Here is a 24,558-nt window from a genome sequence, read left to right as displayed (position 1 = left end):
CCTTTTTTCTGAAACTAGTTGCGATGCATTCACACGTGGAAGACAATGGAGGAACTACGGTCTATCTTAATAATCCACTTAGATTTATTTTTCTAAATATACTTTTTGCATTTATCAGGGAATAAATGGTGAAAAAGCTTCGTCCCTGAGAATTTTCTAAAGTAATACCTTTAAACTATGGTTAATAGTGGAATAATTGATTTGGAATAATTTGGTCATCACTAAAGTTAATTGGCTAGATTTCGCCAACGTTGGCTGTGTTTGGTGGGAAATTAAAACCAAATACTGCCAGATAGAACCTGGCTTGGTCTTTGTCACTTTATGGAGATCCTGTCTTATCTTTGCCATACCTTAAACATGCTATTTATCTGGAGGAACAAGTGACTGCAGGTGCAGGAATCTTGAGCAAAAAACACTACTGAAGGAACTCAGTGGGTCAGGCAGCATCTGTGGAAGGAAATGTACAGACGTCAGTCGGGTTGGGGTCCTTTATCACTCTGCAGGGCAGCCTAACCCACTGAATTCCTCCAGCCTTTTGTTTTTTGCTTAAGCAAAATTGGATCTATTTGAGAAGGAGATGCATAATATTGATCAGAGAACACAGGCAGTAAAACTGAGCAAGTTCTTTTACATTGGACCAGCACAACCCAAGCACACACTTTCTCAAAATTATATAACTGCAACTGGATACGCACATTGAATTTCAGCAGGCACAGGTTGGGGAGTCAGGCGCTGTCCAGTATCATTGCATGTTTTGGTGTTTTATTCTGAAAAAATTGTAACATTAAATACTACTGCCAGAAGTAAAGTGGCCTCTATATTTTTCATATACACACTAAACGATGACATTTTGATTGTACTAGTGAATTCTCGTGTTGCCACTTTGTGTTACCATCCTTAGGAGGAAATGGCTCTTCACGCCAGCACCGCCATTCAATATGATCATGGATGATCATCCAAAATCAGTACCCTGTTCCTGCTTCCCCCATATCCCTTGATTCCCTTAGCCCTAAGAGCTAAATCCAACTCTATCTTAAACATCCAGTTATTTGGCCTCCACTGCCTCTGTGGCAGAGAATTCCACAGATTCACAATTCTCTGGGTGAAAAGGTTTTTCCTCATCTCAATCCTAAATGGCCTACCCCTTATTCTTAAACTGTGATCCCTGTTTCTGGCCTCCCTCAACATCGAGAACATTTTTCCTGCATCTACCCTGTCCAGTTCCTTTAAGAATTTTATATGTTTCTATAAGATCCCTCTCGTCCTTCTAAATTCCAGTGAATACAAGCCCAGTCGACCCATTCTTTCATCATATGTCAGTCCTGACATCCCGGGAACTAACCTGGTGAACCCACGCTGCACTCCCGCAATAGTAAGGATGTCCTTCCACAAATTAGGAGGCCAAATCCGCACACAATACTCCAGGTGCGGACTCACCAGGGCCATGTACAACTGCAGGAGGACCTCCTTGCTCCTAAACTCAAATCCTCTCGCAATGAAAGCCAACATGGCATTTGCTTTCTTCACTGCCTGCTGTACCTGCATGGTTACTTTCAGAGCGGGGAAAATTCATCTCCTGGCTGTTTAGGTCAAGACACAAGGAAAATCAAGAGCAAGGATGGAAAAATCATTGTCATAGTTACAAGAAATAATACTAACTTGTCTTGTGACCCTCTAAAAAGATATAAATTGGTTGCAAAATGGGTCAAATCGTTTCATGCAATAATGAGTAATTTGCGTAGAAATGGGTAAAATTTACAACCTGGAAACTGGCCATGCTAGTTCACGATCTTCGTGGACTTCATCTTCTAATGACTAAATAGTTTTGACATGTTTATGTTTCTTCGAATACTTCTCAGTTTGAGTGCAATTAAGGCTGAACTATAAGTGCTGACATTACCAACACTATCCTCATCCTTGGACCAAATAATTTTTTTAAGTTAATGCACAACCTTGAGAGGAAAGGAAAAGCTTTAATGTCCGGTGTAAATGTGTACACATTTTGGAACAGTGAATTTGTGATTCAGTATTGAGTGGTAGTTTACAACCTCCTGAATCATAAACAGTGAGTTAGCAGTGCAAATTTATATGCATAATGTAATTTGTTCTGGAATTTTAACGTACATTGATTAGAGGTCGGGTAAAATCACAGCATTTTTTTAACGTTATACGAGGATGCGTAATTATAATTTGCCCATCAATTATTGTGCGGAAAATCATCATTGCTGTTCTCAATCTCTGCTTGAGGTTTACAATTTAAATTCTATTTTAAACAAAAGATCAGGAATACATTTTCACATGTTACATGATGCATTATGTTGAAATAAATTGATTGTGCATCTTATTTTCACTGCACAGAAATCTACTGTGGTTTAACTCAAATTGACAGTTGACCCAATTTGTTTTGGTGCTGCACAGAAACCAATCCACAAATCAATATAAATATATTACAGCTAGCTGGAAATTGCTAAATATAGCTGGAAAGAGTGCAGAGAAGATTTACGAGGATGTCGCCAGGACCTGGGGAGAGTTTGGGGAAGCGCAGGAGACTAAAAGGTGTATAAAATCATGAGGGGAATTGATAGGTGACTGCGCTTTTCCCCTGGGGTAGGGGAATCAAGAAACAGAGGACATTGGTTTAAGGTAAAAGGGCAACATTTTAATAGGAACCTGAGTGACAACCTTTTCACTCAGAGTGTGGTGGATACATGGAATGAGCTGTCAGAGGAGGTAGTTGAGGCAGGTATGATAACAACATTTAAAATGCATTAGGAAAGGAAAGATTTTGAGAGATACAGTAATCGATTAATGAGCGTTGGCACCCTCCAACCGTTGAACAGTTCTTCTCCAATGTTGTTCATTCTGTGGAAGATGTATATAACTTTAATATCTATCTTAGATGGGGCACCTTGGTCAGTGTGGATGAGTTGGGCTGAAGGGCCTGTTTCCAAGCTGTATGACTTAACATCTCACAAAGAGAAAGTCGGCTGATATTAGACATTGTAAAATATCACTAATCTCCTTTTCTTATATCGAATATAGCAAGAAATTGAGAATTTTAAGAAGTTGAAAGTCATCAGCAAAGAGCATTTTGATACCCTGGCACCTGAAGCACCCAGTGAATCACACCAAGAGGTGCCTCCTGCACCACCAAAGGCCCACCAAGGTAAGATCAGTATAAGCTAGAGAGAACAAAGATGTATTTTTGTCTATTGGCACAGATTGCATACCAAATCAACAACCACCCAGCCTTTTCCAATGGCGTGTTAAATGTGCAACTATTTGGAATCGAGAGCAACCCATTCAGTCACTGCATGGCATCAAATTTGGAAAATGAATAAGCTAGAAATCCATCTTTTGCTGACATTTTGGACTAGTTGCCGGGGTGACCCACAGACTACTCAAACATTAGTTAAATGGTCAAACTTGCAGAATCACAACTCTTAAACAATGGCACCCCTCGGTACATAGCAGACCTTTGAGCATTGCAAAAAGATTTTAGCTGTGGATGAAAATGGTGTTTGGAAATTTTCAAACTTGACTCTACACCTTGATAAGCTTCATAGCCCAAGGCACATTTTGTTACAGTGACCTACTGATGAGCATTAGCATCCTGTAGCTGTTGAACAGTTAGTTCATCTCCCATGTTGATCATTGCAGGGAGCATGTGGATGGGATGGACTTTAATATCTGCCAGCCAATCAGTTGGCCGAATTATTTGCAATGGATTGCAACAAATGGCAAACTATTTTTCGTGACTATTATCAAAGGACCTTAAATACAACTTCAATCCCCCCCCCCCTCCCCTTAATATACCGCTGAGGAAAAAATCAGTTTCCTCTGGCCTGGCCTCCTTTCCACAATCCGTCAATCTGATATGGATTTAGCAAATCTCACTGCTTTCTAAATCTGTTATCTTTTTCCTCTGTACATAGTGCTTGGAACTGTACACAGTACTTTCTCAGGAGCATATTCTGTAATTTATAAGTCTTTAGCATAATTGTTTACCTTGCTTAGGTCCATATACAAGTCCATGTATCTGGCAAAGTTTTCTTTTCTTACTATCAACCCCATGTATCTTTAATTGACAATGTAAACAGGATATAGTCCACAGTCGGTTTTATGGCAACAGGTACTTGTGCCATGATGCCTCGTCATCGCAAACTAAATTAAAACTACTGCCAGGAATGGATGACTGATGAAATGAAGATGGTGTATTCTGTACACGTAAAATAGAAAAGACGTCTGCTTGCAACCCATGTGTGAACGCTTGCTATCTTTCACTTGGCTCATGATTTTACAGTTGTGCAAGTAATATTTTGTATCTTAGCTATGAATGGGACACCGGCTCTTGAATAATGGAATTTGTGTACCATTTGAAGGCTGATTGCTTGATTAGTAGCTTGTTTTAGTAGAGCAGCTTGACTGTTTGAAACAAAAGAATGTAACAGAAATAAATCCTGATTGTGTCTTAGATTATACTGAAGAATTAGCCAACAAGCTGTTTGGTGTTCCAGAGCCACCAATTTCAAATCTAGCCCGCTCTCTGCCTACAACTGTGCCAGAATCACCAGTATGTTCTGCCAGAACGCCAAGGACACCGCGTACACCTAGGCTACAAGATCCTAATAAAACTCCACGTTTCTATCCTGTTGTGAAAGAAGGGCGGCCATTGGATATTGAGGTATAATTATTTTTATTTTGAGTGAAAGGATAAAATATAAAGATCGTGCCCAGCTCTATTTTTGATCTTGTATTCTAAATGCAATAGATGTCAACTCATTTTTTGTGTTCATGAGAACTAAGCTTTGCAGGTGTGCATTGGTTTGTTACTCAAATAATTGTAATGCAAAATACCATTATTGTCATGATTTCAGAATTTATATGGCTGCCTTTGCTTTTATATTAAGTATCTGAATTAAAAATTTGTAGATTTGTTATCCAAGGGAAACTTTTCCTATGGACTGTCTATTGGTCCCATTGCCTAGAATTGGTGAATCCTGGTACAAGACTAAAATGATGTAGTGCCTCAATTTGAGGTGAATTTTATTTAAGTTCTGATTCAGATTTTCTCTCTTGCCTCTTTTTCTCTATTTTTTGATGTGGAATATGGGACAATCTAGACCAGGAACAGACCCTTTGACCCACAATGTACATGATGCCAGGTTAAACAAATTGCATCTGCCTGGACACAATCCATGTCTCTCCATTTCCTGCATATCGCGCACCCATCTAAAAGCCTCTTAAGTGCCACTAATGTATTTGCCTCCACCACCATTACTGTGCATTCCACTATTCTATTTTTTTTTTTAAATTGCCCCACACATTTCCTTTAAATCTTGCCCCTCTCGCATTCACTTTGTGCATTCTTTTGACGTTTCCATGCTGGGGTAAAAGATACTGACTGTCTACCCTCTCATAATTTTATATACTTCTATCAGGTTTCCCCTCGGTCTCTGATCCAGAGAAAACCATCCAAGTTTGTCCAACCTCTACTTATAGATAATATCCTCTAATCTAGGCAGCCTCTTCCAATAAACCTGTTCTGCATTTGCTCCTACCCTCCACACCCATCCTGTAATAGGGCGGCCATAATTGTTCGCAATACTCCAAATGCGGCTTGACCAGTCATATAAAGCTACAATATGATTTCCTGACTCTTGTACTCGGTGTCCTAGATGATGAAGGTATACATACCATAACGTTTATCCTGAATGACTCATTTAAACAAGGTATAGTTTATCACTTTACCATCATGTTCACTTGGTATGGTAGCAGTCTTGCATTAAGTCCCAATTTAACCTCATAATCTCTCTACCTCGGGCGCTTAATGACGTCACAGTGACTTGGGCCAAATACATGGTATGAATGTGTACACTGTGGGTAAAGTGTAATTTACTGAGGCAGAAACTAAGATATTGGTAGTTTTGATCTTCAGGGTGATTGTTGTTACAGACTCCAAGGAAGCGAAAGACGAGACATAGTTCAAATCCTCCACTTGAATGCCATATTGGCTGGGTAATGGATTCTAAAGAACACAGACCAAGGACATCATCTGTTAGGTAAATACTTTTGTTGATAGATCTAATTATCATAATTTAAGTGTTGTAGAAGCATTAAACAGCAGAAAACAGGGCAGTTGTTCTAGCCATCTTTGAAAATAGCAAGCATTCACGTGTTTCAGTGGATTGATACGACGTTTTGGGTGGTTTCTCTTTCAATGTGCATCTCATTCTTAAATATTTTTTATTGCTTTGAGTGTTATGATAAATAAAGTGTTTAATTCACATTATTTAGCTTGATGGGTATTACTATCGAGTGACAATAGGCAACCTTTCTTTCTATTGCTTGTGTGGAAAATTTAGCCCTGTGCTGTAAATGTTTATTTTGAAATTTGTGAACATCCTACCCCTTGCAAATGCCATCAGACTATTTTGATGTTTTCAAAACATAATGCTCTGGACAGAATTTTTCGTTACTCTGCATCAGCTTGGAAAATTTCAATGATCTTGTATCAATAATTGTGTGTAATCTTAAAATTTGAAAAGTATTTTGGTATGATGGATATTTAACATCGAGCAAAAGTGTTATCAATTAATATAAGATTGAAAATAAATATGGAAGCTTTGGCAGCAGAAAGGGGTTTTTAAAAAGTCACAGGCCTTTACAGATCATGCGTGACAGAGCAAGGCCAATACATCAATGTATTTTTAGACTGAGGCAAAATATCTTGAGTTCTGTTCTGGACATATTGTGAACTTAAAATTCAGGGCTTTGTACTGATTTAGTCAATTTATTGTGAACAACAAATGCAAACTAACGAAGTGCAAAAATATTGATACCTAGAGGGAGATACTTCAGTTAAAAAAATAAAGAATGTTGAACTTCGTTTTTGTTTGTTTAGTAGCTCAAATGCCAGTCCTTCCGAAGGCACACCATTTGTTGGAAGTTATGGCTGCACACCAAACTCGCTGCCCAAGTTTCAGCATCCTTCACATGAGCTTTTGAGAGAAAATGGCTTCACCCAACAGGTTTATCATAAATATCGTCGGAGATGTTTAAATGGTGAGCATGTTTCCTACATTTTCAACTGATGGTCGAATGGTGAAATTAAGTGCAAAGAAAAGAAATTATTCATCAAATGGATCAACTGTAGTTAATAAAAGCGCATATGTTTTCCATTTGTTTATCTTTGTAACTTTGAATTGGATTAATATTAGTAAGAGAGTTGATGTTTAGTTTGTGATAGAACTGAAAAGGGGAGTACTAATGTACTGTTACCATAAGGTAATTTTGAAATGTAGAGCAAATAACACCAGACCTTCTTGGGCTAAGTTTTAATCCAGTATATATATATTTTTTGTTGTAAGGATCTTGTGTTAAATATGTTTGAGTAATTTTAACATAAAGACTAATTCCAAACTGAAGCTTGTATATTATGTAAACAATAGAATGGTTTGGATGACACTCCAAAGAACACTTGGGTTATGCAGCACAGGATCCTACAAACCAAAGGTGTAAAATATCATAATGTGGTGAAAACTTGACAGGAAAATTCCACAGCCTGTTCGTATATCTTTCAATAGACAATAGACAATAGGTGCAGGAGTAGGCCATTCAGCCCTTCGAGCCAGCACCGCCATTCAATGCGATCATGGCTGATCACTCTCAATCAGTACCCCGTTCCTGCCTTCTCCCCATACCCCCTCACTCCGCTATCCTTAAGAGCTCTATCCAGCTCTCTCTTGAAAGCATCCAACGAACTGGCCTCCACTGCCTTCTGAGGCAGAGAATTCCACACCTTCACCACCCTGACTGAAAAAGTTCTTCCTCATCTCCGTTCTAAATGGCCTACCCCTTATTCTTAAACTGTGGCCCCTTGTTCTGGACTCCCCCAACATTGGGAACATGTTATCTGCCTCTAATGTGTCCAATCCCCTAATTATCTTATATGTTTCAATAAGATCCCCCCTCATCCGTCTAAATTCCAGTGTATACAAGCCCAATCGCTCCAGCCTTTCAACATAGGACAGTCCCGCCATTCCGGGAATTAACCTAGTGAACCTACGCTGCACGCCCTCCATAGCAAGAATATCCTTCCTCAAATTTGGAGACCAAAACTGCACACAGTACTCCAGGTGCGGTCTCACCAGGGCCCGGTACAACTGTAGAAGGACCTCTTTGCTCCTATACTCAACTCCTCTTGTTACGAAGGCCAACATTCCATTGGCTTTCTTCACTGCCTGCTGTACCTGCATGCTTCCTTTCATTGACTGATGCACTAGGACACCCAGATCTCGTTGAACTCCCCCTCCTCCTAACTTGACACCATTCAGATAATAATCTGCCTTTCTATTCTTACTTCCAAAGTGAATAACCTCACAGTTATCTACATTAAACTGCATCTGCCATGTATCCGCCCACTCACACAACCTGTCCAAGTCACCCTGCAGCCTTATTGCATCTTCCTCACAATTCACACTACCCCCCAACTTAGTATCATCTGCAAATTTGCAAATGGTACTTTTAATCCCTTCGTCTAAGTCATTAATGTATATCGTAAATAGCTGGGGTCCCAGCACCGAACCTTGCGGTACCCCACTGGTCACTGCCTGCCATTCCGAAAGGGACCCATTTATCCCCACTCTTTGCTTTCTGTCTGTCAACCAATTTTCTATCCATGTCAGTACCCTACCCCCAATACCATGTGCCCTAATTTTGCCCACTAATCTCCTATGTGGGACCTTGTCGAAGGCTTTCTGAAAGTCGAGGTACACCACATCCACTGACTCTCCCTTGTCAATTTTCCTAGTTACATCCTCAAAAAATTCCAGTAGATTTGTCGAGCATGATTTCCCCTTCGTAAATCCATGCTGACTCGGAATGATCCCGTTACTGCTATCCAAATGCTCAGCAATTTCGTCTTTTATAATTGACTCCAGCATCTTCCCCACCACTGATGTCAGACTAACTGGTCTATAATTACCCGTTTTCTCTCTCCCTCCTTTCTTAAAAAGTGGGATAACATTTGCTATCCTCCAATCCACAGGAACTGATCCTGAATCTATAGAACATTGAAAAATGATCTCCAATGCTTCCACTATTTCTAGAGCCACCTCCTTAAGTACTCTGGGATGCAGACCATCAGGCCCTGGGGATTTATCAGCCTTCAGTCCCATCAGTCTACCCAAAACCATTTCCTGCCTAATGTGGATTTCCTTCAGTTCCTCCATCACCCTAGGTTCTCCGGCCCCTAGAACATTTGGGAGATTGTGTGTATCTTCCTCAGTGAAGACAGATCTAAAGTAACGGTTTAACTCGTCTGCCATTTCTTTGTTCCCCATAATAAATTCCCCTGCTTCTGTCTTCAAGGGACCCACATTTGCCTTGACTATTTTTTTCCTCTTCACGTACCTAAAAAAACTTTTGCTATCCTCCTTTATATTATTGGCTAGTTTACCCTCGTACCTCATCTTTTCTCCCCGTATTGCCTTTTTAGTTAACTTTTGTTGCTCTTTAAAAGAGTCCCAATCCTCTGTCTTCCCACTCTTCTTTGCTATGTTATACTTCCTCTCCTTAATTTTTATGCTGTCCCTGACTTCCCTTGTCAGCCACAGGTGTCTCTTACTCCCCTTAGAGTCTTTCCACCTCTTTGGAATAAATGGATCCTGCAACCTCTGCATTATTCCCAGGAATACCTGCCATTGCTGTTCTACCGTCTTCCCTGCTAGGGCCTCCTTCCAATCAATTTTGGCCAGCTCCTGCCTCATGCCTCTGTAATCCCCTTTGCTATACTGTAATACCGACACTTCCGATTCTCCCTTCTGCCTTTCCATTTGCAGAGTAAAACTTATCATGTTGTGATCACTGCCTCCTAATGGCTCTTTTACCTCTAGTCCCCTTATCAGATCAGGATCATTACACAACACTAAATCCAGAATTGCCTTCTCCCTGGTAGGCTCCAGTACAAGCTGTTCTAAGAATCCATCTCGAAGGCACTCTACAAACTCTCTTTCCTGGGGTCCATTTCCAACCTGATTTTCCCAGTCTACCTGCATGTTGAAATCTCCCATTACATTTTTGACACGCCAATTTTATCTCCTGATTCAACTTGCACCCTATGTCGAGGCTACTGTTTGGGGGCCTATAGATAACTCCCATTAGGGTCTTTTTACCCTTACAATTTCTCATTTCTATCCATACTGATTCAACATCTCCTGATTCTATGTCACCCCTTGCAAGGGAATGAATATCATTCCTTACCATCAGAGCAACCCCACCCCCTCTGCCCACCTGTCTGTCTTTTCTATACGTTGTGTACCCCTGAATATTCAGTTCCCAGCCCTGGTCCTCTTGTAGCCATGTCTCAGTGATCCCTACAACATCATACTTGCCCATGACTAACTGAGCCTCAAGCTCATCCACTTTATTTTTTATACTACGCGCATTTAAGTACAACACTTTAACTTCTGTATTTACCTCCCCTCTCACATCGTTCACAATTGGCCCTGCCCTTAATTTCTTTTCCCCTCTAGAACTTCTGTTCCCATTCTTCCGAGAGTCTTTGCAATATCTCCTGTATTCCCTTTTACCTCATCTTCATATTCACAATTTGTTAACCCCTCCCCCCCACTACTTAGTTTAAAGCCACAGGTGTCACACTAGCAAACCTGCCTGCCAGAATGTTTGTCCCCCTGCTGTTAAGATGCAACCCGTCCCTTTTGTACAAGTCACCCCTAGCCCAGAAGAGATCCCAGTGGTCCAGAAATCTAAATCCCTGCTCTCTGCACCAGTCCCTCAGCCATAAATTCATACCCTCTATCTCTCTGTTCCTGGCCTCACCAGCACGAGTTACCGGTAGCAGTCCAGAGATAACCACCTTCGACGTCCTACTTCTCAGTGTTTTTCCCAACTCTCTAAACTCCCGCTGTAGCACCTCCTTCCTCTTCCGCCCGACGTCATTCGTGCCCACGTGCACAACGACTTCAGGTTGATCGCCTTCCCTCACTAGGATTTTCTGAAGCCGGTCTGTGATGTGTTGAACCCTGGCACCAAGGAGGCAACAGACCATCCTCAAGTCCCTCCTGCTGCCACAGAATCTTCTGTCCGTCCCTCGGACTATGGAGTCACCGACCACTACGGCTCTTCCAGACTTCGGTCTCCCCTGTCGAGTATCCTTGCCAACAGATCCGCCACTCGGACTGGAAACGTCTTCTGCCCCGACAGTTCCCAAGAGGGTATACCTATTTGCAATAGGCACAGCCACTGGGGTCTCCTGTAGTCCACGTCCACTCCCCCCTGAAACAGTCTCCCACCTTCGCTCGACCTGGACCCTTGGCGTGACAGCCTCACAATAGGTCCTGTCGAGGAAACTCTCGCATTCCCGGATGGCCCTGAGGTCATCCAACTGCCTCTCCAACTCCACCACACGTCCCTTCAGGAGCTGCACCTGGACACAGTTCTTGCAGGTGTAGCTCCCAGAAGCTCCAGCAACGTCCCTGTCTTCCCACATCCTGCAGGAAACACACTGCACCAACTTTTCCGCCATCACCTTGTGATAATTCATCTGAATGTTGTGGATTCTTTTACGTGGTCTCAAGGAGGAAGATTCTTAGACTTTAATCAAAACCTAATCTTCCGTTTGCTAAACACTTTAATTCCCCCTCCCATTCCCACACTGACCTTTCAGTCCTGGGCCTCCTCCGTTAGTAGAGTAAAGACCAGCACAAATTAGAGGAACAATACCTCATATTTTGCTTGGGCAGCTTGTACCCCAGTGGTTTGACTATTGACTTCACTGACTTCAAGTAAGCGTTGTCTTCCCTCTCCATCCTTCCCCCCCTTCCCATTTCTTCGATTAGTCTTACTGTCCTCGTTTACATTTTATCTCTGTTTGCTTTGTTGTTACCTTCTCCTAGCTAACAATGATCTATTCTTCATTTTCATTGAGCTTCATCCCCTTTGTCTCTCTTTCACATCTTTCATTGCTGTATCTCTGTATATTCATCTCCCCGATTCAGTCTGAAGAAGGGTCTCAACCCAAAACATCACCCATTCTTTCTATCCACAGATGCTGCCTGTCCTGCTGAATTACTCCAGCATTTTGTGTCCACAATAAAATGTGTGTTTTTTTGAAGTCGATTTTGGTGTATTATCACTTCTAATAGGATTTATTTCTATCAGTCTTCAGCTAGTTTGATTCACTTCATACACTTCATGTGAATCCAGCAAAGAATTTAGGTCAGACAACTTTCTAGTTACAGCATGGAAGACCTTTGCTCCAGAACTAACCACAAATGTGCAAATGTAACATTACCAGGTGTCAGTATCTTGCATAGAGAGAAGGTGCTCCAAGCATGCGCAACAAACGTGTGGTGGAGTCAAGTCTGATGTGTTTGCAACCCGGGTCCGCTTCAATAACTTCCTGACATCCCCACCATCATGGAAGCTGATCTTCAGCCTGTTTGCTTTCTCACAGACTCCATGTGATATCAATGTAAATCCAGGAAAGTATTTGGGGCCACAGCTTCACTTTAGTACAGAGGACCTGTGTTGTAGAACTAGCAGCACCTCTAGCCGAGCTATTCCAGACAGATGTTACAACGGTGACACCTGCTTAGCATTATGGAAAATTGCTCAGGAATAGCTTCATCCATAAAGAGCAGGTCAAATCCACACTGACTGTCAGCAGAATGATGAACGGTCAAAAGAATTATGAAAGAGAACTATTAAGTGACATTTACACACCACTAGCCTGCTTACCAACACCACCTTTGGGTTTTGTCAGTGCAGACCTAATCATTACTTGTCCATGTCTTGAACATTGGAAATAGGAGGAGGAATGGTAATTTGGCCCTGAAAGGCTGCTCCACTATTCAACAAGGGCATAGAAAATAGGTGCAGGAGTAGGCCATTCGGCCCTTCGAACCAGCACCGCCATTCAATATGATCATGACTGATCATCCAAAATCAGTACCCCATTCTGGCTTTTTCCCCATATCCCTTGATTCCGCTAGCCCTAAGAGCTAAATCTAACTCTACCTTAAACATCCAATGAATTGGCCTCCACTGCCTTCTGTGGCAGAGAATTCCACAGATTCACAACTCTCTGGGTGAAAAAAGTTTTTCCTCATCTCAGTCTTAAATGGCCTACTACCCCTTATTCTTAAACTGTGACCCCTGGTTCTGGATACCCCCAACATCGGGAACATTTTTCCTGCATCTACCCAGTCCAATCCTCTTAAGAGTTTTATGTTTCTGTAAGATCCCCTCTCAACCTTCTAAATTCCAGTGAATACAAGCCTAGTCGACCCATTCTTTCATCATATGTCAGTCCCACCATCCCGGGAATTAACCTGGTGAACCTAAGCTGCACTCTCTCAATGGCAATAATGCCCTTCAAATTAGGAGACCAAAATTGCACACAATACTCCAGGTGTGGTCTCACCAGGACCCTGTACAACTGCAGTAACATCTGTCATTTCCTTGTTTCCCATTATAAATTCACCTCTCTGACTGTAAGGGACCTGTATTCGTCTTCATTAATCTTTTCCTTTTTACACATCGAAAGAAACTTTTACTGTCCGTTTTTATATTCCCCGCAAGCTTTCTTTCATGCTCTTTTTCCCCCTCTTAATTAACCCCTTTGAGTTGTAAGTTTCTCCCAGTCCTCTGGTTTGCTGCTTCTTCTGGCCAATTTATATGCCTCTTCCTTGGATTTAACACAATCCTTGACTTCCCTCGTCAGCCACGGTTGAGCCGCCTTCCCAGTTTTATTTTTTTGTCAGAAATTTCTGACGATTTCTGGAGTTATCATATCATATATATACAGCCGGAAACAGGCCTTTTCGGCCCTCCAAGTCCGTGCCGCCCAGCGATCCCCGTACATTAACACTATCCTACACCCACTAGGGACAATTTTTACATTTACCCAGCCAATTAACCTACATACCTGTACGTCTTTGGAGACCATGCGGTCTTCAAATCTTTTCCATTGCATCTCCACTGTCAACCCTTTAAGTATAACTTGCCAGTCCATCCTAGCCAATTGCCGTCTCATACCTTCAGAGTCTCCTTTATTCAAGTTCAGGACCCATGTCTCTGAATTAACCGTGTCACTCTCCATCCTAATGCAGAATCCCACCATATTATCTTCACTGTTGCCCATGGGGCCTTGCACAACAAGATCGCTAACTAATCCTTCCTCTTGGGCGGCACGGTAGCGCAGCGGTAGAGTTGCTGCTTTACAGCGAATGCAGCGCCGGAGACTCAGGTTCGATCCTGACTACGGGTGCTGCACTGTAAGGAGTTTGTACGTTCTCCCCGTGACCTGTGTGGGTTTTCTCCGAGATCTTCGGTTTCCTCCCACACTCCAAAGACGTACAGGTATGTAGGTTAATTGGCTGGGTAAATGTAAAAATTGTCCCTGGTGGGTGTAGGATAGTGTTAGTGTACGGGGATCGCTGGGCGGCACGGACTTGGTGGGCCGAAAAGGCCTGTTTCCGGCTGTATATATATGATATGATGATATGATATGATTACACAATACCCAGTCGAGGATGGCCTGCCCTCCAATCAGTTTCTTCTACATATTGGTTTAAGAACCCATCCTGAATACATTCTGGGAAATCTTCCTCAGCACTGTTGCCAATTTGGTTGGCCCAATCTTTATGTAGATTAAGGTCACCCATGATAACTAACTGGCATCTACCTGAGCATCATTTTTTTGTCCCTTCTCTTAATTCATCTAATACCTTGAAATAGAACTTTGAGTCCACATTCCAAAGTATCACCATCCTTGTGTGAAATAATTTGTTTTCATTTCAGTCATATGTATCCTGTTAATTATTTTAGTACTGTGGCATTGAGCTTTAGACTTGGTAACAGAAAACTTTCATGTACCTTGTTTGACAATCCCTGGAAGAATTTTGTAGGTTTCTGTGAAAGATTCAAAGAAATCACCTCTTATCCTTACTTTAAATAATACTAATTTCTCCTTATGAAAGACAGGAAGCAGTCTGGTGAATCTCTGCTGCAATCCCTTTTTTTGTTAAGTGGGAAGACCAAAATTGTACTATAAAACACTTCAAACGGAAAGGAGGATTTATCAATGACCTCAATGCAGGATTTTGCTGATTATTGACTTCCAACAATCAAGCATTTTCCTTTTCATGAGATATAACTCTAATCATTGGAATATTTCCCCCATGACTATTGGTTTCAATTTCATCAATGGAAACACGGAATGCATTGAAAACTAAAATAAATGAGCATCAAACGAAAAGAATTGGAGCCGTACCTTGCAAGTAGGAAGATGCTTGTGCCGGAGGTCAATCACAGCTCCGAGACATAACCGCAGGAGTTCCACAGGACTTTGTTCTATGTTGCGGATTTTATCACCAGGTTCTTCATAACCTTCCATCATAAGTTTGGAACTGCAGATGTTCAGTGATGAAAATGTGACATTCAATTCCATTTGCAACTCCTCTGCAAATGAATAGCCAATGCTAGCAAGCAGCAAGATCCAGGCAGCATCAGAAATTGGGTGATAAGTAGCAAGAAACATCACAAAAGTTCCAGACCAGATGGTTAACCCCTCTCCAACAAGCCACAATTCTTCTGTGGCACTGGCATCCCTGAGCCCCTGCCAAGAATATCTGGACGTTATCATTGATCAAATATTCAAACGAATGAATCGCATAAATACCGTGGCAACAGGCACAGGCCAGAAGCTTTGAGTATCTTGCAAGTCACTACTAATCTTTGCCATCCTATTCTTTGCAGTAGTTGGCAATGTGACTCGATACTCTTGCCTGGAGGAGTGCAGCCTCAATATCAAAGCTTGACACCATCCAGAACAAAGCAGCCCCTTTATTGGTACTTCAAGCAACATGCTAAGCGTAGTGCGCCAATTGATGGAGAATATCTGTGGCTGCTGTGTGTACTGTCTACAAAATGCGTTGCAGTTGCTCGCCATTACGCAAAAGAGCATCACCCTAACCTCCATTATGCAGGGCCAAGAAGGACAAACACATTCAAGACAGGGGAATGCAACCTTAGAAGCTACATAGCATTTTGACTTGGAAAGATATCACCAGGCCTACAGCTGGAATTTCTATCCAGCATCACTAGAATGACTTCAGCAGTTCACGATAGTGGTGTAGCAGAATTGGCAATAAATGTTGGCCATGTCAGTGATGTCCAGATCCCAAATAATCAATTTAAAAAAAGGTTATCTTCTGAGTCCAAGCAACATCAGATAAGTGAGATTGGAAATCCAGAAATCCAACTGGTTCTTCACATGAACTACTCTACACTTCGACCAAATTAGTTTTTTAGAAAGATACCTGGCTCTCTATCTGAAGTCATGGTTGAATTTAGATCAAGAATGGCAACTTTTTTCCAGGCGGTTTCAATTTGCTTTTCAATTACATTTTTCTTTCTTTTCAGAGAGAAAGCGATTAGGAATTGGGCAATCCCAGGAAATGAACACACTGTTCCGTTTCTGGTCCTTTTTCCTCAGAGATCACTTCAACAGGAAAATGTACGAAGAATTCAAACAGTTGTCTCTTGAGGATGCAAAGGACAATTACAGGTATGATCATCAGTAGTGTGGGAAATCTGTCTGGAGTAAAAATTATGAATTCTTCCTAATTCAAACCAAATGGAAGACATTAGTCCATCCATAACAACCTGGAGCTGTATGGCACATTTGACAGACTGATGCACTGGATTATTTTTGATTAGTCTGGCACCAAACCAAGCAGTACTTAGTAATCAAAAGTCTAGTGGTAAGTCTAGGCAGGTTTAAATTCTTTTTGTATTAAGAGTTAAATGAAGCCTTAAATGTCTTTAATTTCAAGTAATTTGCAAGTCCTGGCAGAAAAGGTCAGACCGATTGCTTCCTCGTATGCTATGTCACAAATCAGATGTTTTCACTAGTAACTGTATGTGAGCTTACAGTTACATAGAAACATAGAAAATAGGTGCAGGAGTAGGCCATTAGGCACTTTGAGCCAGCACCACCATTCATAGACACATAGACAATGTCCTGGAGTAGGCCAGTCAGAGAGTTGTAAATCTGTGGAATTCTCTGCCTCAGAAGGCAATGGAGGCCAATTCTCTGAATGCATTCAAGAGAGCTAGATAGAGTTAGGGATAGCGGAGTCAGGGGGTATGGGGAGAAGGCAGGAACGGGGTACTGATTGAGAATGATCAGCCATGATCACATTGAATGGTGGTGCTGGCTCGAAGGGCCGAATGGCCTACTCCTGCACCTATTGTCTATTCAGCCCTTTGAGCCAGCACTGCCATTCAATATGATCATGGCTGATCATCCAAAACCAGTTCCCCTTTCCTGCATATTTCCCATATCAGTAACATCTCATTGTCCAGAAAATCTGCAATTCGGCACCACCAATCTTCCTGAAGGTAGTGGGTTATTGGAGTTTCACTTAGTATGAGTCTGATACCCAGAGGTCCACCTCATGAAAAAATATTTGAAAGAAAGTAACATCTAAAGACCGGTTAGAACCTTAAAGGCCAAATGATAAATGTTCAGCTATTAATAAATCTAATAAATAATGTTTTGGGCTTTGAACTCTTTAATCAGCTAACGTCCATCTAACACGAACAAGCTGCTGGAAGAACTCAATGGGTCAAACAACATCTATGGATGGAAATGGACAATCAATGTCTCAAATCGAGACCCTCCATTTGAACTTGAGATGAAGGTCTCAAACCCAAACTGTTGACTGTCAATTCCCGCCACAGATGCTGCTTGATCTGCTGAGTTCCTCCAAGGCCCAGTTTATTTGTTCCAGATTACACCATCTGCAGTCTCATGCACCTTTACTTCAGTCCACATCATTCCCATACTTACCAAATAATATTCTTAATGTGCTTTTATTTTAACAATTAAACAAGCAATGCACTTGAAAGACACTCTGTAGAACACCAGTAAAATAAGAAAAAATGACAACAGGATCTTGTGGCGTCCAGCTATTTTCAATGAAGATGGACACAAAATGTGTAACTCAGCGGGACAGGCAGCATCTCTGGATAGAAGGAATGGGTGATGTTTTGGAGGAATTCCAGGAATTACCTGAACCAAGAGAAACCATCTTGCGAGCAGGCCTTCCTCGATTGGATATTGAGTAATGAGAAAGGATTAATTACAATCTCATTGTTCAAGATCCTTGGGAGGAGCAACCATAACGCAGAATTCTAATTGATAATTAATAAATTCTCCAGTGTTTTTCAAGAAGGTATGGTATCTATCTCAGACCAGGAGCAATTATCTCTGGATAAAATCCAAATAGTTATGTGGAGAATCAGTGAAAGAAGCTGAAAAGGTTGCATCCATTGAGCTTTTATTTGGTAAAAGATGCGCTAGTGTTGGTAGACCCCCAAGTCCTTTAGAAAGATCAGATGGCAACTTTCTACCAGTTTCACTGAAGTTTTCCAGTGCATTGTTCAAACCTTTTTCTTAGAGGTAGGACAGATATTCTTAGGAAATTACTGTTGTACTGATGATTTGTTTTGCCTTGCTGCTTTTACTTTGCCGATATAATTGTAATTCATCATCATCATCATCATCATATATCTACAGCCGGAAACAGGCCTTTTCGGCCCTCCAAGTCCGTGCCGCCCAGCGATCCCCGTACATTAACACTATCCTACACCCACTAGGGACAATTTTTACATTTACCCAGCCAATTAACCTACATACCTGTACATCTTTGGAGTGTGGGAGGAAACCGAAGATCTCGGAGAAAACCCACGCAGGTCACGGGGAGAACGAATTGGTTCTTACAAGGTAGAGTTGTAGGTTGGTCTCTAAAGCTTGAGCTTTTCAGAGTTATCTGCCTAAATAAATGCAGACTTTTCACTGTCTATGCTATTTAAATTCTAGCTTGCAAAATGTGCAACCTGTATACCCACAGTGTGTTTCTTTTCCAGGTATGGGTTGGAATGCCTATTTAGATTTTACAGCTATGGATTAGAAAGAAGATTCCGATATGATATATTCAAGGACTTCCAGGAAGAAACAATAAAAGACTATGAAGCAGGTAATCTTCATCCCAAATTAATAAACCACAAGAAACCAAAAAAGGAACAAACTTACAAGACCTATAATCAGTTAAAATCCGTTTTATTTTTATGAAATCATTGTGTGAGATTATGAAAATAGAAGACGAGGCCTGTGATTTCAGCTGTTAGCAATTTTAGAATAAAAATACTGCATCGTAATAAAATGCATAATTCTAGATATTAAGATACTGACTTTTGAGTGCTTTTGATTTTAGGACAACTGTATGGATTGGAAAAGTTCTGGGCTTTTCTGAAGTACACACAAACCAAGCATTTACCAATAGACCACAAACTGCAAGAATACCTTAGCAATTTCAAACGACTTGAGGACTTCAGAGTTGATGTGAGTTCATTAGTATTTTATTTGGTTTATCATATTAGTGGTATTTATTAGCAGCTGTCAAATACACTTAATTGTCCAGTTTCAATTGTAAATTAATTTAGTCATCTTTTCCTTTATGCAAACTCTCAGACTCGGCAACAAATTCTCTCATTTATCAGGCTGCTGAGCAGTCCTTTCATAAGCTTTGGGTACGATGAAATTAATCTCCACTATCTAGTAGACATTGGGCTTTGTCTGGAACTGATGTGCTACAATTATGGGAATTATATTTTGCACTCTATATTCCCCTTTGTTCTATTGGTTATACTTGTGTTTGACTTGATTGGATTTATGTGTAGTATATCTGATCTGTTTGGACAGCATGCAATACAAAGCTTTTAACTGTACTTCAGTACACGTGACAATAATAAACCAAAATCTTTCAGGGGTCTTCTAGTTGCACATTGATTCCACAGGCTGCTAGAGTTCACCAATTTCCCTGCATCCTGACTGATGCCTTGGGGCCCAACCTCACCCCTCAATCTTAGCGGCTTTCCTGGAGCTTACTTGAAGAATAATGGCAGAGATGTGGCAACCTTTAGACTTTAGAGACACAGCATGGAAGCAGGCCCCACCGAGTCCACGCCGGCCAGCGATCACGAGTACTATCCTTTACACTAGGGACAATTTATCTACAAGCGTGTATGTCTTTGGAATGTGGGAGGAAACTGGAGCATTCAGAGAAAACCCACGCAGTTGCAGGGAAAACATACAAACTCTGTACAGGCAGCATTCGTGGTCAGGATTGAACCCGGGTCTCTAGCATTGTTATGCAACGACTCTTATCACTGTGCCTCTATATTATCCCAATGTATGCCCATGTGTTTTTTCCCCAGCCTGTGCTAAGACATAATATTCTCTTTTCATAGAATATAACAGTACAGCACAGGAACAAGCCCTTTTGTCTACAATATCTGTGCTGAACATAAACTAATCTCCTTTGCCTGCTAATCATACCCTTCCTTTCCCTGCCTATCCATGTGCCAATCTAAAAGCCTCTTAAATGTCACAATTTAAGGCACCCACCACTCAGCAGGTGCCTACCACTCACTAGGAATAAATAGATAAATAACTTGCTCCACACATCTCCTTTAAACTTTGCCCTTTTCAGCTTAAAGCTATGCATTCTATTCTTTGACATTTCCATCCTGGGGAATAGTTTCTGGCGGTCTACCCTATCTGTGCCTCTCAGAGCTTTATATACTTCTCTTGGGTCTCCCCTCAACCATCTCCGTTCCAGAGAAAACAATCCAGGTTTGCCCAACTTCTCTTTATAGCTAATACGCTCTATTCCAGCAGCATTTTGCACCCTCTCCAAAGCCTCCAAACCCTTCCTGTTATGGGACTATATGAACAGTACATAATACTCCAAATGCGGCCTAAACAAAGTTATATAAAGCTGCAACATGACTTCCTGGCTCTTGGACTTGGTGGCCTGACCGTTGAAGGCAAGCATACCATGCACCTTTACCACTCTATCTACTTGTGTTGCCACTTTCAAGGAGCTAGGGACTTGAATCCCAAGATCCCTCTGTACGTCCTTGTTCAGCAGACAATAATTTTGGGGTCCTAATGCTGAAATTTACATGCATATAATCATGGTTTGGCTTGAAAGCAAACATGTTGCTATCAAAATTGTTTTCTGCTCGTTATCCCATCAGAGTCTGGTTGATTAATATCCACTACTATGAATTTTCCCCTGAAATTCCTCTTTACACCAGCTTTGTGGTACCTTCTGACCTATTTAAGTAGCTTCCCTGCTTGCTAAAGGATGTATTCAGCTGAAATCCATTTTCAATGTCCTACTTTTTGGTACATAGTTAATTTTAGTTCTGACTGTTGAAATGTGTTAATAACAATGCTACTTATTTCTTAGCCTCCATTTGGTGATGAGGTTGGTCGAAAGCGACGTTCTTCTGGAACTGATGAGAGTGGTCGCAGAAGACATCTATCAAACTCTTCTACTAGTAAATCAGTAAATGCTGCTAAGCCCTTACTCACCAATCAGCCTCAGGTCTCAACAAACCCTTCCAAATGGGATGCATCTTCCGGGAAATCTGAGAATAGGAGCCAGAGTACTGCTGCCATGACTACCACTGAGCCTGAAACTCCCGAGAAATAGACTTTCTGTGTCACGTCTCCCTGCTTATACAAATCACATCAGTATTTTAAGCTCAAGGACCTTGTCCAGTTTTTAGACTGCCTCAATGAAAGAAAAAAAAAACTTGAAAATATTCATATTACTTTCAGTTTTGGGGGTGGGGAAACCTAAGTCCGGTTTTTGGGTTTTCAGCAAGCTGTTTTAGGGGAGGGGAGCTTGGAATCTTACAATTTGTCACTCCCCTCACTTTGATTTTCAAGATTACCTTGAGCTACTGTTTACAAAAACGCATTCCTGCAAATATGCAAAAATTACACATTTGAATTTTGGGATGCCTTACATTTCAATGAGGATTTCTCATACTTCTTAAAGAAGAAAATTTTATTTTTTAGTCCATTACCATAGTGCTTTTGCAGCCAGTTCCTCCTATTATTATTAATTATATATGCCTATATCAAAGTACAAATTTATTGCTGGAAAGTATACAATTGAAATTACTTGGGTAGGTAGAGAAAATCTGGAAAGAAAACTTGCATCCAAGATGGTTATAACCAAGGTTGCAACCTGATTTAATCTTAATTAACAGCGTTGAAATATGGTTGTGCATCATCTTGGATGCAGAGTTCTAGGTTTAAAGCAGTTGGTTACCTAGTTACTGACAATTTAGTGGAGATTGTTACAAAAATGATTCATACAGATGGTATTGTTTGGGCTTGAATGAAAGTAGAACTAAGGAATGTGTGGCTTTTTAAATATGGTCTTTTGAATCACTAATATCTTGCACTGCTTAAATTACCTACTGCATCTTGATACGCAGGTCAAGATAAAATTGCAGATTATTCTCATTTCAGGAGGTACTGTGTGGTGTAAGAGGTGGTGTGGTTTTGTTTCATCACTTTATTTTATGCTTATAGTGTGCTTTCAGTAAAGCACAATTGATTTGTAATTTTCTAATGCTATTATATTGTTGTAAAATGTTCAAATTTTTGTGGAAAATTTACAAAAAAACGTGCTCATTTACTGAAGTGATTTTTGTTTAATTTTGCTCTTAGGAATTATTAAGACTGTCATTATTTTAAATTATACTTAACGAGGGGTGTGGGTTGCTGGTTTATTTTGCAAGGTTGTATTCACATCTGAAAATTACTGGAAAAACTTAAATCAGACATATGTATTTTAAATGTATGCTATTAGGAATGACATCCTAATGCAACTAGTGAAAACAATCTATTGGTCTTCCTATCTGTTCAAACTTGAATATAGGAAAATCTGGGCAGTACTATGAATTACTGCTGGTAATCAGAGGGCTAGAATGAACAGTAGCAGTGTGGAATCCACATAACTACCATTATAAATATGCTACAGCTGTACATGTTTTAATTTACTGAAATAACACACACATACCTTAATGTATAATCTAGGCTTAAACCCAGCTGAACGGAGTAATTGTAAAATACTTAGATGAAAGATTGTATATACCATTCAAAGTAATCAGTTTAGAATATTTACCTTAATTTTTTCATCTAATGAAATAAGTGTGCACATTTAGCATTAGCGTGTGTAATTTGTGGCAATCTTCCCAACTTTTATAAAAATGCATATAAAAACATACAAAATGAATCAGAAAACATAATTGGTTGCACTTGTGATTCTTTGGAGATTTGTTTTGAAATAAGAGAAAAACTGGCAACAAAAACAGCCATAGCAATGAAGCTATGTTTTAAACAGGTAAACTGCATATACCACTTCATTATTTGTATTGTTTTCACTTTATATTGTTCAACAGCTCTGTCCCATTTTAAATCTCTCCTTTCAATCAAAAACTGTAGCAAGTGATCTTTTTTCTGTCAAAGCTCCTCAAGCCAAACACTGGTGGGTGGAAAATGTAACTGTGCCTTGGTTTCTGAGTTTTGTTTTCCTGTGGGGAATTATCTGGCCTTTGCTGCTGTGCCAACACAATCTGCATGCTGTCTTTCATTGGGTTGCTAAAACCCATTCTCTTCTTGGTCACTCTAAAATTGGAGTAATTAACAGCAACTTCCAGGAATGCTTCCATATTCTCAGAAACCTCGTTTTCATGGCCATCTTTCATAATTGTTCACCTGTTCAACTATCAAGTTTAATTATTGCATGTATTTTCTGATTCCTGCCATCATATTAATTGTGTAGTTTTGCATTTGAGTGTGAAGATCTATGGTGAAAGAGCATGCAGTGTGGCAAAAATATTCTGGCCCTGATAATAGTTTTAAATTAACTCACAGAGAACAAATTTATCAAAATAAGTATGTACCTTATTGAGCAGTAAATTTGTAAATATATTAAAATATCACTTGTGCATATAACAAAAATGACCTGAACATGTATATACAAATCTGCCCACTGTTTTTTGTGTAATTCAATTTGATGTTTTGAGAGTTCATAAAAATTACAATGTCAACCCTATCTGAATGCACAAATCTAATGCACCAAGTTATTTCTTTACTGCATATGTTTCTCTTTGGTTAGAGTAAATGTATTACATTGATCTGTCTCTCACACGTTGCAGAAGAGATTTGTAGGTTGGGGAAAGCATAGAGGATCTCATCTGCACCACAGCTTGTGTTTCTGGTGTCCAAGTTGTTGAGTACAAGGATTGACTCCACTGGTGTGTTTGATAAGGACTACAGTACCTGTGTATACACAGAACCATGGATTTATCTGGGCTGTGAAATAACTGGATTTAAGGTAAATTCAAAACTAGGGGGTAAAATCAAATACCTGGGGCCATAAAAATCAATCAGGACAAAGGACAGGTGATTGCCTAAAGCTCCAATTGGTTGTGGACCTGGATTATCGCTTGCCATGTTACCGTTTTACTGCTGTGCTACTCAGACCATCCAACACGGGTCTTTTTTCTGTGTTTGATTTAATAACAGATTGAATTTATGTTCTTTTGATTTATTTTTTCCCCAGTATTTAATAGCTGAATGTTGAAATATTTTTT

General features: G+C 40.5%; 1 protein-coding gene across 3 annotated transcripts in view; it reads left to right on the top strand.

The window, feature by feature from the left end:
• Window positions 1-23,960, top strand: part of LOC144596619 (la-related protein 1B-like) — a 58,159-nt gene extending 34,199 nt beyond the window's left edge. For all 3 annotated transcript variants that reach the window (XM_078405163.1, XM_078405172.1, XM_078405182.1), the window contains exons 13-20: window positions 3,043-3,166; window positions 4,476-4,684; window positions 5,956-6,062; window positions 6,905-7,065; window positions 16,450-16,594; window positions 18,961-19,070; window positions 19,308-19,435; window positions 21,351-23,960. In XM_078405163.1, the coding sequence (XP_078261289.1) occupies window positions 3,043-3,166; window positions 4,476-4,684; window positions 5,956-6,062; window positions 6,905-7,065; window positions 16,450-16,594; window positions 18,961-19,070; window positions 19,308-19,435; window positions 21,351-21,596 (1,230 nt within the window). In that variant the 3' untranslated portion in view covers window positions 21,597-23,960. The remainder of the gene's footprint in view (window positions 1-3,042; window positions 3,167-4,475; window positions 4,685-5,955; window positions 6,063-6,904; window positions 7,066-16,449; window positions 16,595-18,960; window positions 19,071-19,307; window positions 19,436-21,350) is intronic.
• Window positions 23,961-24,558: the final 598 nt, after the last annotated feature.

This window comes from Rhinoraja longicauda, chromosome 1 (genome assembly GCF_053455715.1).
Source record: "Rhinoraja longicauda isolate Sanriku21f chromosome 1, sRhiLon1.1, whole genome shotgun sequence".
NCBI lineage: Eukaryota > Metazoa > Chordata > Chondrichthyes > Rajiformes > Arhynchobatidae > Rhinoraja > Rhinoraja longicauda.
This window is presented reverse-complemented; position numbering and strand designations above follow the sequence as displayed.